Here is a 15,621-nt window from a genome sequence, read left to right as displayed (position 1 = left end):
TAAGCTGTGTTAGGGTTGTAATGAAAACCTACAGGACAGTAGATATCCAGGATCCCTGCAGTTGACCCTTCGTGTTAATTAACTCTTAAGATTTGTGCAGTGTTTCTTGTCAAATATATTACACTTTGTACTATTTCTTTAAAATAGTAAAAAATATATATATATGCCGGGATGTGCAAAAAAAAAAAAAAAAAAAGCTTTGAAGGCATCAATAGAACTGAGTTGACTGTTTAGCGTAGTATCTTTTGAATTCAATTTTGTTAATGTAGTATTGGAATGATCTAAAGCACGCTTGATCCCTTCTAAATGGCTGACATTTGATGTTTCTGTTGTTTGCATGGTGTATCAGTAACACTTTCCCTGACCGTTTGCTTGTGTGGAGTGATTTCCTTCTGAGCCATCTCACACACACACACACACACACACACACACACACACACACACACACACACACACACACACACACACACACACACACACACACACACACACGCGCACTTCATTAGCACTTCAGGTACCGCATGCTAGGTATTTCCTCCTTGCTTTATTGTAGCTATACACACTTTAAGAATAAACAATTTCACTGTTGGAACATTGAACAGGAACAGAAGTGTAAGACTGAATGTGTGTGTGCGCGCGCAGGAGAGCGTGTTTACCTTTTATGTGTGTGTGCGCATGTGTGTGTGTGTAACATGACAGCTGAGTGGTGATGCTAAAAGGTGAGGTATATCACATACCACAACTTTTGTCTGTGCACCTTTGAGCCAATTACCTTTGAGGATGTGGACCAATCAGAGATCACCGATGGAGCGATTACAATGGTCTGTCAGTACAGGGGAAACACATTTGTTTTTATATCACAGCACTGTTCATGGCAAGGGACCCTACAGTGTGTGTGTGTGTGCGTGCGCGCGCGCGTGTGTGTGCGTGGTGAGTGTGTGTGCGTGGCGAGTGTGTGTGCGTGGTGAGTGTGTGTGCCCGTGCCTATATCTCGCTGCGACGGGACCTGGAACGCCACACAGGTGCTTTTGGGGCCTTGTTGCCACGGCGAATGTTGTCCAGTTCCCTGTGGGCAGCCATTACTGTGCGACTGAGAGACAGAGAGAGAGAGAGAGAGTGACACAGACACACACATACACACATAGGGGTTGTGTGAGAGGTTTGCTGTGAATTGAAAGGGGAGAGTTAATTAATACAGTTATTAGACTTCCTGAATAATTTCAAATTCTTGTGGAATTCTGCACCTGGCAGACCTTCGGCACCTTCCGTCTGCCCCACTGAGCGGGCTTGTCTGATTTGGAAGGTCGCACGACGACCCTCAGCTAATTACGGGTCAATGCCAGCAATTAATTGAAATTAACTGGACGTGCAGAAACACGGCCGGGCTCACTTGAGGAAGGACAGCTCCTGAACCAGGCCGCAGACGAGCTGCGAGGCGTCTTCCTGTCCGCCAGCGCGGTCCGGGGAGCGGCCGACGCCCATCTCACTGCGTGTGGGACGGAGAGACCGGTCAAACGGGGAGGGCGGGGGCGGCCTGTAGCATCGCGGCTACGGTACACGACTGGGACCTGGAAGGATGGCGGTTCACACGCAACAAGATCTGCACAGCCTTTGAGCGAGGTCCTATGGGCAGGGGTGTCAAACTCCGGTCCTGGAGGGCCGCAGTGTCTGCTGGTTTTTGGTGTGCGTCAGCACGAGAGATACATTTCAAAGTCTTTAATTGGCTAAAGAGTCCGCACACCTTGTTCTCAAGGCCTTAATTGGCTGCTGATTGAAAGGAAACCACAAATGCCAGCAGACACCGCGGCCCTCCAGGACCGGAGTTTGACACCCCTGTCCTTAGGCCAATTTCATCCAGGGGGGGGGGTTATTCCATGCCAAGTCTAATCAACTGTAAGTCGCCTTAGATAAAACCGTCAGCTAAACAACTAATAATAAACGCAGGGACGTGCTCTCCGCAACGGGGAAACGAACCGGTCGTAACAGGACGGGTGAACGGGCGATGTTTTGGACGCCGGCCCTCACCTCAGCGTGATGTTGTTGAGCTGGGAGTCCGACGGAGAGCAGCGGGACGTGGGGGGGTCCGGGTCAGAATCGGAGCCATCGCTGGGTTCGGGGCTCTGGGCCGGCGTAGGCTGTGACACACACACAGAGAGCGTGAAGCACATCGTGGGAGTGCCAGAGGCAGTGGAGGAGCGTAGGGCAGGCAGGCATGCCCCACACACACACACACACACACACACAAAAAAGAAAGAAAAAAAAGCGCAAAAACATATTACATTTTTACAATACAACATTATAGTATCAGCACCTCCAGAGAAAAAAACAATCCTGGTGCCACCACTGGCTAGACTACAGCAAGAAAACATTTGCCCAACAACTCAACAAACTCCCCATTATTTACTGCATATGAGGACTGTGCTCAAACTATCAGTAGATCCAGAAATATACCTTTAACGTACCTCATAATGATCCAAGTCTTGCTAGGTTGATAGGTTTATCGTTTTTAAGATGTCCATGAAATATGCGCATTTGTGCTGCAAGTGAGGTCTCACTTTATGTGCAAAAGTCTCAGCACTAAAACGAAGCATTTATAAGCACGTATAACTGCTATTCATTTATATACTGTCGCTACCAGGGCTGGGTCCATGGGTTCATTCCAATCACTTATTTTTCTCCTCTGTTTTTCTTTTCCTTGCTCCTTTTTCTCCTCCTAAATGGTTGCCATTTATATAGCACCTTTATCCAAAGCGCTGTACAATTGATGCTTCTCATTCACCCATTCATACACACACTCACACACCAATGGCGATTGGCTGCCATGCAAGGCACCAACCAGCTTGTCAGGAGCATTTGGGAGTTAGGCATCTTGCTCAGGGACACACCCAGGGTAGGATCGAACCGGCAACGCTCTGACTGCCAGACAACTGCTCTTACCGCCTGAGCCAATGTCACCCCTCCTACTCCACCCGTTGGCAGATGTGTGGCAGGTGGTGAGAGATGAATCCACAGGTCTATCATTTATGTCACGGTTCTCCAAAAAAAATACTTCCACAAAGAATGCACTCGTGTCCTTACTCAAAGGAAAGATCGGGAGCCTAACTTCTGGCTCCTAGAGGGAACATTTAACGGGTTGGAATGTCCTTAAAGATGGCGGACCTCTATCGATTGGAATGAGCCCCATGTGTGGCAGGTCTAAAGGGTGGTACCTGAGTGTTGAAGCTGTGGATCAGCGCAGTATCCCAGTGCAAAGACCCGTCTTCACACACAGGTGGCAGCACCGAGGCACACACAGGACCCGGGCAACCACATTCACATCCTGTTTCCTGGACATCATGGGTCTCCACTACCAAAAGGAACAATTTGTGGGGGGGTTAGGAAGAGGGTATGTATTTGATAGCACAAACATCATAATAGCACAAACATCATAAGTGACCTGAATATCTGGAGTAATTGGTAAATGGTTGGCATTTATATAGCACCTTTATCCAAAGTGCTGTACCATTGAAGTTTCTCATCCACCCATTCACACACCGATGGCTGCCATGCAAGGCAACAACCAGCTCGTCAGGAGCGTTAGCTGTCTTGCTCAGGGACACTTTGACACACCCAGAGCGGAGGACCTTCCGACTGCCCAACAACTGCCCTTACCGCCTGAGCCAATGTCGCCCCCATAATTGGATTTGGATCATACTCACTGTTCTGCAGATCCCCATCTCCTCCGTTCACGGGGTTCCTGGTTGAACCTCCAAGTGAAGCTAGGTCGGGGGTCCTCTGTGGCTCTGTATGGCGGGTCTGGCTGAGGTGTCCATCCACACACACACAGGGCACAGGGGTGTCCTGGCACTCTTCAGGTGAAGCTCCGGCACCTGAAATCCCAGGAGCAGGTGGTTCCTTGGTATCCATCACAGGGGCAGGTTCGTGCAAGGGTGCCATTAGGGGGTCCACCGTGTCTCCATGTGGCTTGTTCAGCTCTGGAGGTTCTCCAGGCACCGGCAGGCTTAAAAGTGAGGCGCAACCCTGGGACAACCCCAAATACTCCACCTCAAAAGGCCCGGATTCTTCTCTGGGACCCTGGGACCCACACAAGGTCAGTCCCGTTCCAATAAAGGCCCCTAGCCATTTTACGTCATCTGAGGTCTGAGACGCCGTGAACCTATTTGGGTCCAACGGACAGATGCCTTCGAAGGGTGGAAATAGCCCATCGCTAGGAGCCGTCACTGTCCCTGACTCTGGGGGGCTAGGGCCCAACGAGGCCTCTGGCTCACAGGAGGAGCACCCCCTGACTTTCGGGGCTTTCCCTCGCTGAGCCCAGCTCGTCCCGCACCCGCCTGGACTCTCCAGCACCTCCTCCAGCCCATCGCCTCCGAGGTTACAGTCTTCTTCCTGCACTCGACAGGGGCTCCTAGTGCACCTCCATGTATCCCTCCATACCTGAGGGGCACTGCCTTCGAGCTCTGCGAAGGGAAGCCCCGAAAGCTCTCTCACCCCACCAGATGCCCTATACCCTTCATCAGACACCTCACTCCCTCCACCAGACACTCCCGTCCCATCATCTTCCACAGAGGCTCCTCCTGGCCCACAGGGACTTGTGCCCACGCTACTGGTCGTCTTCTCAGTGCGTGCCACAAAATAGCTGGACTTGGTTTCCCTAGCAGCAGTCTTCTCAATCGTCAATGGTTGCTCTGGAATTTTGTAAGAAGCCTCCATTCCGGGTTGAGAAGGCTCTTCTTCCTCCAGAATAATGCCCAGTGGAGTCGGGACCAAGAGATCCGAGGGTGAAGGGAACCTTCCTGGCTGGTTCACCAGTCCCAGTGTGGTGTCAGGTACTCCTTCCATTGTCCTGAGGTCCGTACCGTTTGCCACCTTGTTGAAGGTGGCAATTTCCAGTCTCCGCCCCACAACTTCTTCATGACACGACCAGTGTGGCTCTCCGTGTTCTCGGCTCACTTTCCCCTCTCTTTCCCTCCCTTTCTCACTCTCTGCATCTTTCTGGTTCCTACTCGAGAGCCGTCCCTCGCAGCGAGTCCGCCTCTCCCGTTCGCCGAAACACCGCATGCCCATCCTCTTCCGGACCTTTCTCCTTGCGGGGCCGTCCTCACACCGACCCCCCATCGCTGCCTGTAAGGGCCCAGCTTCAGGTGTGGTCCCTCTCCCCTCTCCAAAACCGGGTCGGCCACTAGAATGGTCACCAGCTCCATCGGTTGGCTTCTCTCCATCCTTGCCCATCACAACCTCTGTGACACCGGGTCCCCTGCCCACCTCCCTCCCATCACCCGCCGGTGGCAGGGAACCAGGGGGACCCGGGGCAGTGTGTAAGGGTACGGCAGAGGGGTACTCCTGAATTTCAGCGCCCTCGTCCCTCCTGCCTGTATCTCCATGGCTGGCCCCAGAGGGCGCTTCAACATGGCTGCCTCCACACTGCTGTTGGGCTCCCCTTCCGTTATCCGTAAGAAACTTCCCAGTCACATTCTCCAGAACATGACGGAGCGCATACTGGGAGTCAGAGAGGACTAGAGGATTATCCCCTGTTCCCCCGGCTTGGCCAGGCTCACTGGATCCTCCTGTTGCCTGAAAAGAGGGCGATGCCCCCCCCTCTGTCTGTGCAGTAGTATGGTCTGCCCCGCTCTCCCTCTCTGCAGTGGTACAGTCCAACTGCAGAGATGTTATCTCCCTGGTGGGGGAATTAACATTGCTTGCTTTCACTTCCTGTGGAAAAAGAGAGGACCACCCTTTTCACTGACTGTAGCCATAAATAAAGTCCATAAAATACAAAGCAAAAAACAGCCCATGTGTGGCCTATCATCTGCTTGGTGTGGGTGCTGCCTGCTCACTTATGCTATCTGGTCATCTTTCCTGAAGGTAGAATTTCATCGAAAATAAAAATATGCATCCATGCAAGGACAGATCCTAAAAACAGCTCTGCAGGCCCACCTCCACAGAAGTGCTATGGTTATATAAAATGTGCAGTTTAATGGCACATCGCATGTATATGGTAAGGGAGTTGGCACAGCGAAATGAGTGTCCAACAGTTATGCCCAGGTGCAACAAAGACCGAAAAACCTTAATCAGAGCATTTGAGTACAACATCCGAGACAAGACTCTTTCAAACCGATTGAGTGAAAAGGCATTGAAAGGCCACATCTAGATTCAGTCAGGATGTGACGTCGCTAAGGGACAGAAATGAAAGGTCGAGGGAAAGATCACCTTGTTCAACCGCACTGAGCACCGTTCCGCTCCACTGCTCAGCGGCAAACAGACAGAGGACCTGCATCGCAACATGACATCATCAGAGCATTTGTTAAAGGCAGATTTCAGATTAGATTGCAGTTTGCAATACTTGGCTTAATCCGTGTCTGTGAACCTGGCCTTCATTCTCATATGAGGCAGCACTACAATAAGTGCAATGGTTGGGGAGGTTGCAGGTTTTTTATTCCAATGTAGGGTGTGGCCAGCTATATGCTTGAGCAAGGTGACTATGCTGAACCGGTTCACTTAAAATCCTGCTGTATTAATGGCCTGTGTGTCAAATATTTAGCTGGTGAAAAAAAAAAAAGACACCCTTCAAAGACCTGTAAACCAGCACTGTTTAACCTGGGTACTGGTACCGGGTACCCGAGTACTCGGTACTGGTCAGGGTGTGTGTTGGCTCTTGTTCCTGCCATGAACTTGACCGCTTCTTTCAAGTCGGTCACGCTCGAGGCCGAACCGTTAAAACTATGGTCCCTCTGAGACCATTAGTGTTTTCTAGATGGTTAGAGAACGTGCTGGTTTGAGGCTCTCAAAGGAAGAGTCTGTGTGTTTTACGACATGCTCTAATGCATGGCTTTTAACTCCAGGCTAGCTGCTCTAAATACCCTTGCGACTCTCCAGGCTGCAGTGTCCCGTTGTCGCCAGCAGGGGCAGTCTCCTCACTGCCTGGGAACTTCCTTTTCCTGGCCCTAAGTGCCCTGGGCTGGCTCGCCTTCCCTGCTGTACAGGCACGTGTATTTTAGCAAAAACAATAATCTTATGCTGCCAGTATCCAGTGATGACATACCACAACACAGATGTACTACACAGACTGTTGCAATGCATCTCAAACCCTGTATAAACAGTTACAGTGTCTTATTAATTAAATTGAACATGGTCAGTTACAGAAAAAGCTTTGCTAAAATTTGGCTTTATTATTAGTACAGTAATTTACTTTACTTGTTACCGCCCTTTCATCATTTTTTACTATTTCACTGTAATTTTTTCAATATTTGTTATGTGAACTAAGATTTTGCTGAACTCTGAAGAACTTCAATATCTTGATATGATGTATACATGCAAATATCTTTCACCATCCTGTTTTATTTTGTTTGTATTATTTCTTCATTGATTCCCTGTTTTCGGTTGTGAATCACTTTGTCATTATAAATATAAATATGTTACCCTATAGCACAAGGGAATGATAAAAGAAACTAGCCATTATTTGGGAACATCAGTAGTTCAACAGACTCAGTCCCAATATCTTCTGGTCCACTTAACTACATTATTTCATCGTGTTTTTTAATTAAAGGTGCTTATTAAATTGTCATTTATAACATGGATCTCAAACAGAAATCATGGAGGGCTGGAGTGCGCTGGATTTAGGTGGGTTCCTGCACTTAAGAGCTTATTTTAAACTCACTTGAGAGATTTGCCTGGGAGTATGGACACCTTGTTTCCAATTGACAACAGTCTGAAAGGGAAACCACAAAAACCAGCACACTGTGGCCCTCCCAAACTCCGTTTTTGAAAATCTGTAGAAAAACATCGACAGCAGTGGTATCTCTAACCTGGTTTTTGTTTTCACCTTAAAATCAGCACCCGGTTGAGACCCAGGAAAGGCAAGTTAACGGTGTAATCAACTACTCAAATTGATTAATTAAATGAAGAGCAAGATCAGCAATCTGCAGACCCTGTAGTTCTCAGAAGACCACGGTTGGAGCCTAGAGATCCACAGTTTCAGTTGCTTATCTATAGCCATTTTTTAGCTAGCTAAGTCATTGCGATTAACTCTGGAGTGTAGATCAGCATGAACATTTTACCTGCAGTTTGTGGCACCCCTCTCTTCCACATCTTTTTACCTGTTAACTCTAAACATAATAGAAAAATGTCTTGTCAACGCTAAAACAGTGCACAACACAGTCACTTTATTTTTCCTCTTTACAAAGACTGATCAGGCCAGCGTTAGCTAAACAATCATTTTATTCAGCTAGAGTCATAGCCTACTGACGCTGTCAGAACTCACTTTTCCGTAAAAATGGACGAAGAACGTTCACCTAAAATAATAAATGAGCCCACTGTTCATATGGCTTAAAAACACAACCATATAGCCGTTTCTTTATACATTTGCAGCGAAGTCCTGTCCGACGCCTCGCTTGTTTTTCAAAGTGCCAACTTGGTTTTGCGATACTAATGGCTGTTTGGGCGCGCTGCCTGCCGAGTGCAAACGTAAAGCACGAAATTCCCGTTGTCAGGGGAGAGTAGGAAGCAGGAAGTAAATTGCACGATATTTTTGTCGTGAAGCTTATAGGTTAGATAGCCCAGTGAATGGTGTTCACACACCCAATTCTAGTTTTTGGTGATTCTGTGCCTTTAATTATCACAGGGAAGAATCACTGTGCGACAGGCAACCCTGAGAAACTTATGATTCAGGTAAGTTATTTAAATTAACTTAACTGGTATCTTATCAACTAAAATACGTTAGCTGGCTAGGACTGGCTAGCTTGTAATATCAATACCAAAGTAATTTAGCCTCCTAGCTAACATTAGCAATGTGTCAACTTGTGGGTAGTGTTATGCTGTCACAGATAATTTAGTTGTTTAACTTGCAGTTAGCTAGCTAGCGTTTCTTAGGTCTGGACATGACGGACTCCTAACGTCATATACTTGCTAGCGATCAAGCTTAAAATACTATAACGTTAACATGCAAGCTAACATGTGTAACACGTTACTTGGGTGAATTAGATCAATATGTATTTGCATGAAATGCATACCAAGCTAGCATTTGCTGAACTAACGAGATAAACGTGTTTGCTAATGTTAGCTAGTCTAGTGAAACCGTGTTTTTGGTGTCTTTATCGTGGTGGGTGAAACCAATAATATTTAAAATATTATTGCGTACGTTACGTGCTTCAATCTAAAGTACGAGGTCGTGCAGCAATGTTGCGATAGCTCATGTAGTTTACTAGCCAATTCATGTCACGCAAGCCCATAACGTCGTTAGCTTGTTGCTTAGCTAATGTAATAGTGTCTGCCCGCAAGAACGCAGTGTGACAAGTCACCATTCTTGGCTAACTTTTGCACAGCTAGCTATGACGTCAAACTTGAAGTAAATTACCTAAAGTGGTGGCATGTCTGATTGTGTGATTTTTGTGCCTGTTTTGACACTGTAACGCTGGCTATTTCATACTGCACCTACTCTAGTTCTGTGATCTTCATTCCTGGTCCTGTCTGATGTTTTTTGTTTTTTCGCCTTAATCTCAGCAACCAGTTCATACCCATGAAACCAGGTGCGGCGATTCAATTGATCAATTGCAGTAACAACAAAAACCAGCAGACCCTGTGGCCTGTAAGGACCAGGAATGAAGATCACAGTTGTTGATCAATCGCAAGTTCCCATGGCTTTTATTTTGCAGTATTTCTGAAGCTTCTGATGAGCTTACTTCATCAAGTCCAAGGCACTATGAAATTAGTGCAGAGATTTGACCGAAACGTCTTGCGTGATTTGTGCGTTTGCAGTTCTGACCCGTTTCTGTTTGCTGGTGTCGCCATGAGCCGCAGTCGAAACGCCCAGCCCCGGGGCCAGGGGGCTGCCAAGGCCAGGCAGGTAATCTACCTGTGCACTTCACTCTTTCATTTCTCTCTCTCTCTCTCTCTCTCTCTCTCTCTCTCTCTCTCTCTCTCTCTCTCTCTCTCTCTCTCTCTCTCTCTCTCTCTCTCTCTCTCTCTCTCTCTCTCTCTCTCTCTCTCTCTCTCTCTCTCTCTCTCTCTCTCTCTCTCTCTCTCTCTCTCTCCCTCCCTCCCTCTCCTCCCATCATCCCATAAAGCCCACACAGTCCTATCAACTATCTCTTATCTGTTACAGCCAATTTGTGCTGTGGGGTTTCTGCCAGAGCTGTCTGGGTAAAGTATACCGTTTGGGCTACTACAGGGCAGATTTCCTGCCTGATATAGGCGCAAGACTTGTTACCGTAAGACCTAATTTCATGGACATATACTAAGCCTAAGTCCTGGACTAAATTGAGTTTTGTATGGAGAATCTCCATTCAGAATTTAATATAGTACAGGACTAGGCTTAATCTCGGTCTGTGAAACGGGCCCTAAGTGTTTAAAGTGTTAATTCACCAAATTCACCCACGGTTTAATGGGTTTGGGGATGGATAGAGTCAACATACCCCAGGTACGCCACTGAATTTAAGCAGGTCTCGCCATATTTCACGTTTCTTAAAATATAACTGACCTCCGGAGGTTGCGATGATGCTAATTTTAAAACGAAGGAAAATTGAACGGCGCTTGCTTTAATGGGATATTCTGGAGAGGCTAGGGATCAAGCGCAGCGCAAAGTCCCATTAACCCTCCCCCGAGCGGCCAGCACCCGTGAGCCGCCAAAAGGTCTTCTGGGTCCCTGCGGCCTGGAGCGTCAGACCATCTCTGGCCGTGGAAGGTTACATTCTTATCGCCCAGGGGCACAGTGCAAGCATGGAGCAGTGAGTGCATTATGCTGTTGAGGAACCCCCCTCCCCTCCCCAAAGCGTGTCAATGGTTTATTCCCTAAAGACCTCTGTCTCTCCCATTGCAATTATTTATTCATCAGCTCTTTTCCCCGAAAGGTCCCGATGCTTAAACCCCCGTCTCTTTTTTCCACCGCTGCTGTTTTCTGTAATGGTCGTTGTTTTCAGTTTCAGTTTTTCAGTATTATTATTGACTGTTTGTCTACACAGTGCTGAAAAACACTGTTCTGTTCTCATTTTGAAATTGTGAAAACCCTTTGAGCTAAAATTGTTTAAATTTGTTCTACTCATTTCTGCATTGATGGAAATTGGTTTGAGCCAAATTGCCTCCGTTTAACAAAACAATTTATACAATTGCACAAATGAAACCATTTCGTCATAGACATATTTATATGATTTACAAGGAAGGGAATGTGATACAGACCCAAGAATGTTGGGTTAATCTAGACTCAGGAATGTTGGGTTAATATAGGCTCAAGAATGTTGGGTTAATATAGGCTCAAGAATGCTGGGTTAATCTAGACTCAGGAATGTTGGGTTAATATAGACTCAAGAATGTTGGGTTAATCTAGACTCAAGAATTTTGGGTTAATATAGACTCAACAATGTTGGGTTAATATAGACTCAAGAATGTTGGGTTAATATTGACCCTCGGACATTGGGTTAATACAGGGTTGGCTTAATATAGGCACAGGGATGTTGGGTTAATACAGGGTTGGGTTGATACAGACCCAGGAATGTAAAGCATTGTGGATCTTATCGTGTCTGCACCGGGACTAGAACCACCAACCTTCCGGGTCCCAGTCATGAACCTGAGCCACTCGGCTACCGGCTGCCTCACTGTTTTCCACCAGATGGGGCTGCTGCTGGATCTGGACGGGGGGGCGGACCTCGGGGGCGATGATGGTGACCTGGAGGCGGAGCTTCTGTCCCTGATGGGCGACGGTGGGCAGCCGGGGGGGAAAAAAAAGGGAGGCAGAGGTGAGACTTTAACCAATCAGATTTACCCACACTGCCATTTAACCAATCACAGATTTACTGACACTGCTATTTAAACATTTAAATATTTATTTACCTGCACTGCGTGGCACTGATTTATTAACTACACTGCATGGCACAAGGGCGACACGGATGGTGCAGTGGGTAGCACTGCCGCCTCACAGCAAGGAGGTCCTGGGTTCGAATCCCCGTCGGCCGGGGCCTCTCTGTGCGGAGTTTGCATGTTCTCCCCGTGTCTGCGTGGGTTTCCTCCGGGCACTCCGGTTTCCTCCCACAGTCCAAAGACATGCAGGTTAGGCTGATTGGAGAGTCTAAATTGCCCATAGGTATGAGTGTGTGAGTGAATGGTGTGTGTGCCCTGCGATGGACTGGCGACCTGTCCAGGGTGTATTCCTGCCTTTCGCCCAATGTATGCTGGAATAGGCTCCAGCCCCCCTGCGACCCTGTTCAGGACAAGCGCGTTAGGATAATGGATGGATGGATGGACTGCGTGGCACATTTATTTTCCTACACTGTTATTTGAACAGATTTAAATACCTACACTATTATATAAACACAGATTTAGTTACCTACACTGTTATTTAAACACAGATTTATTTACCTACAATGTTTAACAAATATTTATATGCCTACACTGTTTAACACACATTTATTTACACTGTTAATTTGCATTCACATTTATTTACTTACACTGTTTATTTTCACAGACATTTATTGACTTCCCTTATTTATTTTAACATTTATTTACTTTCACTGTTTATTTTATCACAGACTTATTTTCCTAAGCTGTTTATTTTAACATGTATGTATTTGGCATATTTCAAATGGAATTTCAAATAAATAAAAGAGTTACTGTCTACATGTGTACACACACACACACACACACACACACAATATGTGCGCACATTTATAAATACAAAAGTCATTGTGGATATCGGTGAGACATTGCCTGTTCTTGATGGAGCCCTGTCGTGTTTAACCCGTCTCCCGGCGTTTCCTCAGCGCCGGTGCCGATGGAGGACATCGAGCGCATGGCCGCCCTCTGCATGAAGGACCTGGATGAGGAAGGAGACGATGAGGACGACGCGGACTTGGAGGGCGACGCGGACCTCTTGGTAACCTGGCGCCCGTTGCCGTGGGCGCGCACACGGGCCCCATTCCGACAGAGAGCGGCGCTCGGAACGATCGACCGACCGATTGACCGATCGTGCTTTTTTTTTTTCCCCAGGCGGAGCTGAACGACGTTTTGGAGGACGACGCGGAAGAGGAGAAGCCCGCGCAGAAGACGGCCCCCCCGTCCGCCGCCCCGTCCGCCGGTGGTTCGGGAGGGGTGGAGGCGTGCCTCGCGGAGCGCATCGACATGTACCAGGCCGCCATCGGCAACGCCAAGGCCGCGGGGGAGTCCAGCAAAGCGCGCCGATACGACCGCGGCCTGAAGGTACGGAGGAGGAGGAGTACTGTAAACGTCCTGATTGTCATTCATTTGTCACATTTAATTAAGTCCTGAGGAACTGGCGCTAGGGCGACTGCAGAAGGATTCCAAAAGCAGTGCAAAAGTGGATTGTCATTGGTGCTCTGCCAACAGAAAGAGAAATTATTATTAGTATTACCTGCAAGTATTTCAGCAGTGTTTCAATGGGAGAAGTCCTGTTCAGGTTGGAAGTGCAGTGCAGTTGAATAGGCCACTCTGGTCCACAGCCCTTTATTTGCAGGGGCAGGTTCAGCCTTCAACAATTAATGAGCCAATGAAATCGGGGGATGATTAGGTGGCAGGGTGACCGGGTTGGGTATGGAATTAACCCAGGACACCAGGCAACCCCCTACACTTTGCAAATGGTTATAAAGACTAAAACCGGTTATTGGAAACCACAGCAGCCGTGCCAGCTGGTGCTGCTCTTTGCCATTTCAGCCTGGTCTAGCTTTGGTGACTAACACTGTTAGCATTGACACAAAGCTAAGTGAAGCCAGCAGGTCGAAAAAGTGCCTAAAAAGGTACAAATGCTAGATGCTGGGACACGACGGGTACATAAAATTGTAGCACTAGCCAGCAATATATAACTAATTTGTACTTTTTTTAAAGTGCATCTCCCACTCTGTCCTTTGTTTGCCTTTTCCCAGACCCTGCAGTCCCTCCTGGCATCCGTGAAGAAGGGGAAGCCGATCAACGAGGAGGACATCCCCCCTCCCGTCGCTGTGGGCGGCAAGCCCGCCCCCGAATCTCAGCCTGAGCCAATCAGAGAGGCGGAACGGCCGTCTCCGGAGCCTGTGCCCGCCCCTCCCGTCAGCGAGAAGCCCCTCCGGGACGCGCCGGCCCCGCCCTCCAGACCCCACCTCCTCACGCCCCCGCAGAAGAGCTCAGCCATGACCCCAGACACGCCCCTCATCTCCCCAATGACCCCCGGCCAACCGGAAGCACAGCATTCAGGTACTCCAGTCCACACACACACACACACACACACACAAACACACACACACACACACACACACACAGAGACACACACCGTGTGTATTGGCTCTGTACTGGCTTTTGAAGAGCAGGTTCTTTCGGAATGTTTCCCCAACATTCTATGTCGGTGTTCTAGATCTCCACTGACCCTCTCCGTCGCCGGCCCTGATTGTTGCATCAGCGCGTCAGAGTGTTCAGTTGAGAACATTCTACTCGCGCATTTGTGACCTCACTCCTTGAAGGGTCGGTTAAAACTCTGCTGTCCACTGGGCTCACGCGCGGAGCGTCTGGCTAACGCGCTAGCTCCCGTTGCCGTGGCACTGCGCATGGCCTGCGGGAAGTCCCGTGCCAGCGCTAATTGTGGCTTTCGGTAGTGATTGCTAGGGTGGGCTGTAATTGGCTAGATTATCACACGGAGGGGGGTTTAATTGGGCGGTGCATTAATGCAGTCTGCCCATTCAGAAAACTGCGTTGTATGGCCCTACTGGAAGGGAAACGTTGTAGTGATGAAATTGGCCATTCCAAACTGAGGAAGTGAAAATAGGGGGGCGGGGGGGGGGGGCATACTTTCTGGCTGTGCTTGTCCCACAATTACATTACATTACATTACATTTATGGCATTTGGCAGATGCTCTTATCCAGAATGATGTACAGTTGATTAGACTAAGCAGGAGACAATCCTCCCCTGGAGCAATGCAGGGCTAAGGGTAAAGGGCCTCGCTCAAGGGCCCAACGGCTGTGCGGATAGCGGTTGCACTGGGGATCGAACCACCGACCTTGCATGTCCCAGTCATGTACCTTAACCACTATGCTACAGGCCACCCAGAAAGTGTTCCAATTTAAACCACTTTCACCCCGAGCACATAAATACTCACAATGCAGCCACTTTGATCGCTATGAGACACACACACAGCTCACTATGAGACACACACACAGCTCACTATGAGACACTCACACAGCTCACTATGAGACACTATGAGACACACACACACAGCTCACTATGAGACACTATGAGACACACACACACAGCTCACTATGAGACACTATGAGACACACACACAGCTCACTATGAGACACTCACACAGCTCACTATGAGACACTATGAGACACACACACACAGCTCACTATGAGACACTGAGACACACACACAGCTCACTATGAGACACTCACACAGCTCACTATGAGACACACACACAGCTCACTATGAGACACTATGAGACACACACAGCTCACTATGAGACACACACACAGCTCGCTATGAGACACACACACAGCTCACTATGAGACACTATGAGACACACACACACAGCTCCCTATGAGACACACACACAGCTCGCTATGAGACACAGCTCACTATGAGACACACACACAGCTCGCTATGAGACACTCACACAGCTCACTATGAGACACTATGAGACACACACACAGCTCACT

The 15,621-nt window shown here is 48.3% G+C and overlaps 3 protein-coding genes across 3 annotated transcripts in view; 1 reads left to right on the top strand and 2 right to left on the bottom strand.

Annotated features, from left to right (window-relative positions):
• The window catches only part of LOC133118456 (protein YIPF2-like), a 178,917-nt gene that overhangs the window by 35,486 nt on the left and 127,810 nt on the right, over nucleotides 1–15,621 (bottom strand). The window lies entirely within an intron of this gene.
• On the bottom strand, nucleotides 604–8,524 carry LOC133122242 (uncharacterized). The gene is made up of 9 exons (XM_061232107.1): nucleotides 8,258–8,524; nucleotides 8,055–8,102; nucleotides 6,858–6,972; nucleotides 6,208–6,268; nucleotides 3,699–5,709; nucleotides 3,210–3,346; nucleotides 2,026–2,135; nucleotides 1,391–1,486; nucleotides 604–1,090 (listed from the first exon to the last, which is right to left on the bottom strand). The coding sequence occupies exons 2-9, from the start codon at nucleotides 8,083–8,085 to the stop codon at nucleotides 985–987; spliced, it is 2,667 nt and encodes an 888-aa protein (XP_061088091.1). The 5' UTR covers nucleotides 8,086–8,102; nucleotides 8,258–8,524; the 3' UTR covers nucleotides 604–984.
• cc2d1a (coiled-coil and C2 domain containing 1A) overlaps nucleotides 8,456–15,621 on the top strand; it is a 34,189-nt gene continuing 27,023 nt past the window's right edge. The window contains exons 1-6 of the mRNA XM_061232108.1: nucleotides 8,456–8,664; nucleotides 9,751–9,838; nucleotides 11,597–11,723; nucleotides 12,744–12,856; nucleotides 12,970–13,179; nucleotides 13,860–14,166. Coding sequence (XP_061088092.1) covers nucleotides 9,782–9,838; nucleotides 11,597–11,723; nucleotides 12,744–12,856; nucleotides 12,970–13,179; nucleotides 13,860–14,166 — 814 coding nt within the window. The 5' untranslated portion in view covers nucleotides 8,456–8,664; nucleotides 9,751–9,781. The remainder of the gene's footprint in view (nucleotides 8,665–9,750; nucleotides 9,839–11,596; nucleotides 11,724–12,743; nucleotides 12,857–12,969; nucleotides 13,180–13,859; nucleotides 14,167–15,621) is intronic.

The sequence above is a fragment of the Conger conger genome, chromosome 2 (genome assembly GCF_963514075.1).
Source record: "Conger conger chromosome 2, fConCon1.1, whole genome shotgun sequence".
In the NCBI taxonomy this organism is placed as follows: Eukaryota; Metazoa; Chordata; class Actinopteri; order Anguilliformes; family Congridae; genus Conger; species Conger conger.
The sequence above is the reverse complement of the archived record's forward strand: the minus strand, read 5'-3'. Positions and strand labels throughout refer to the sequence as shown.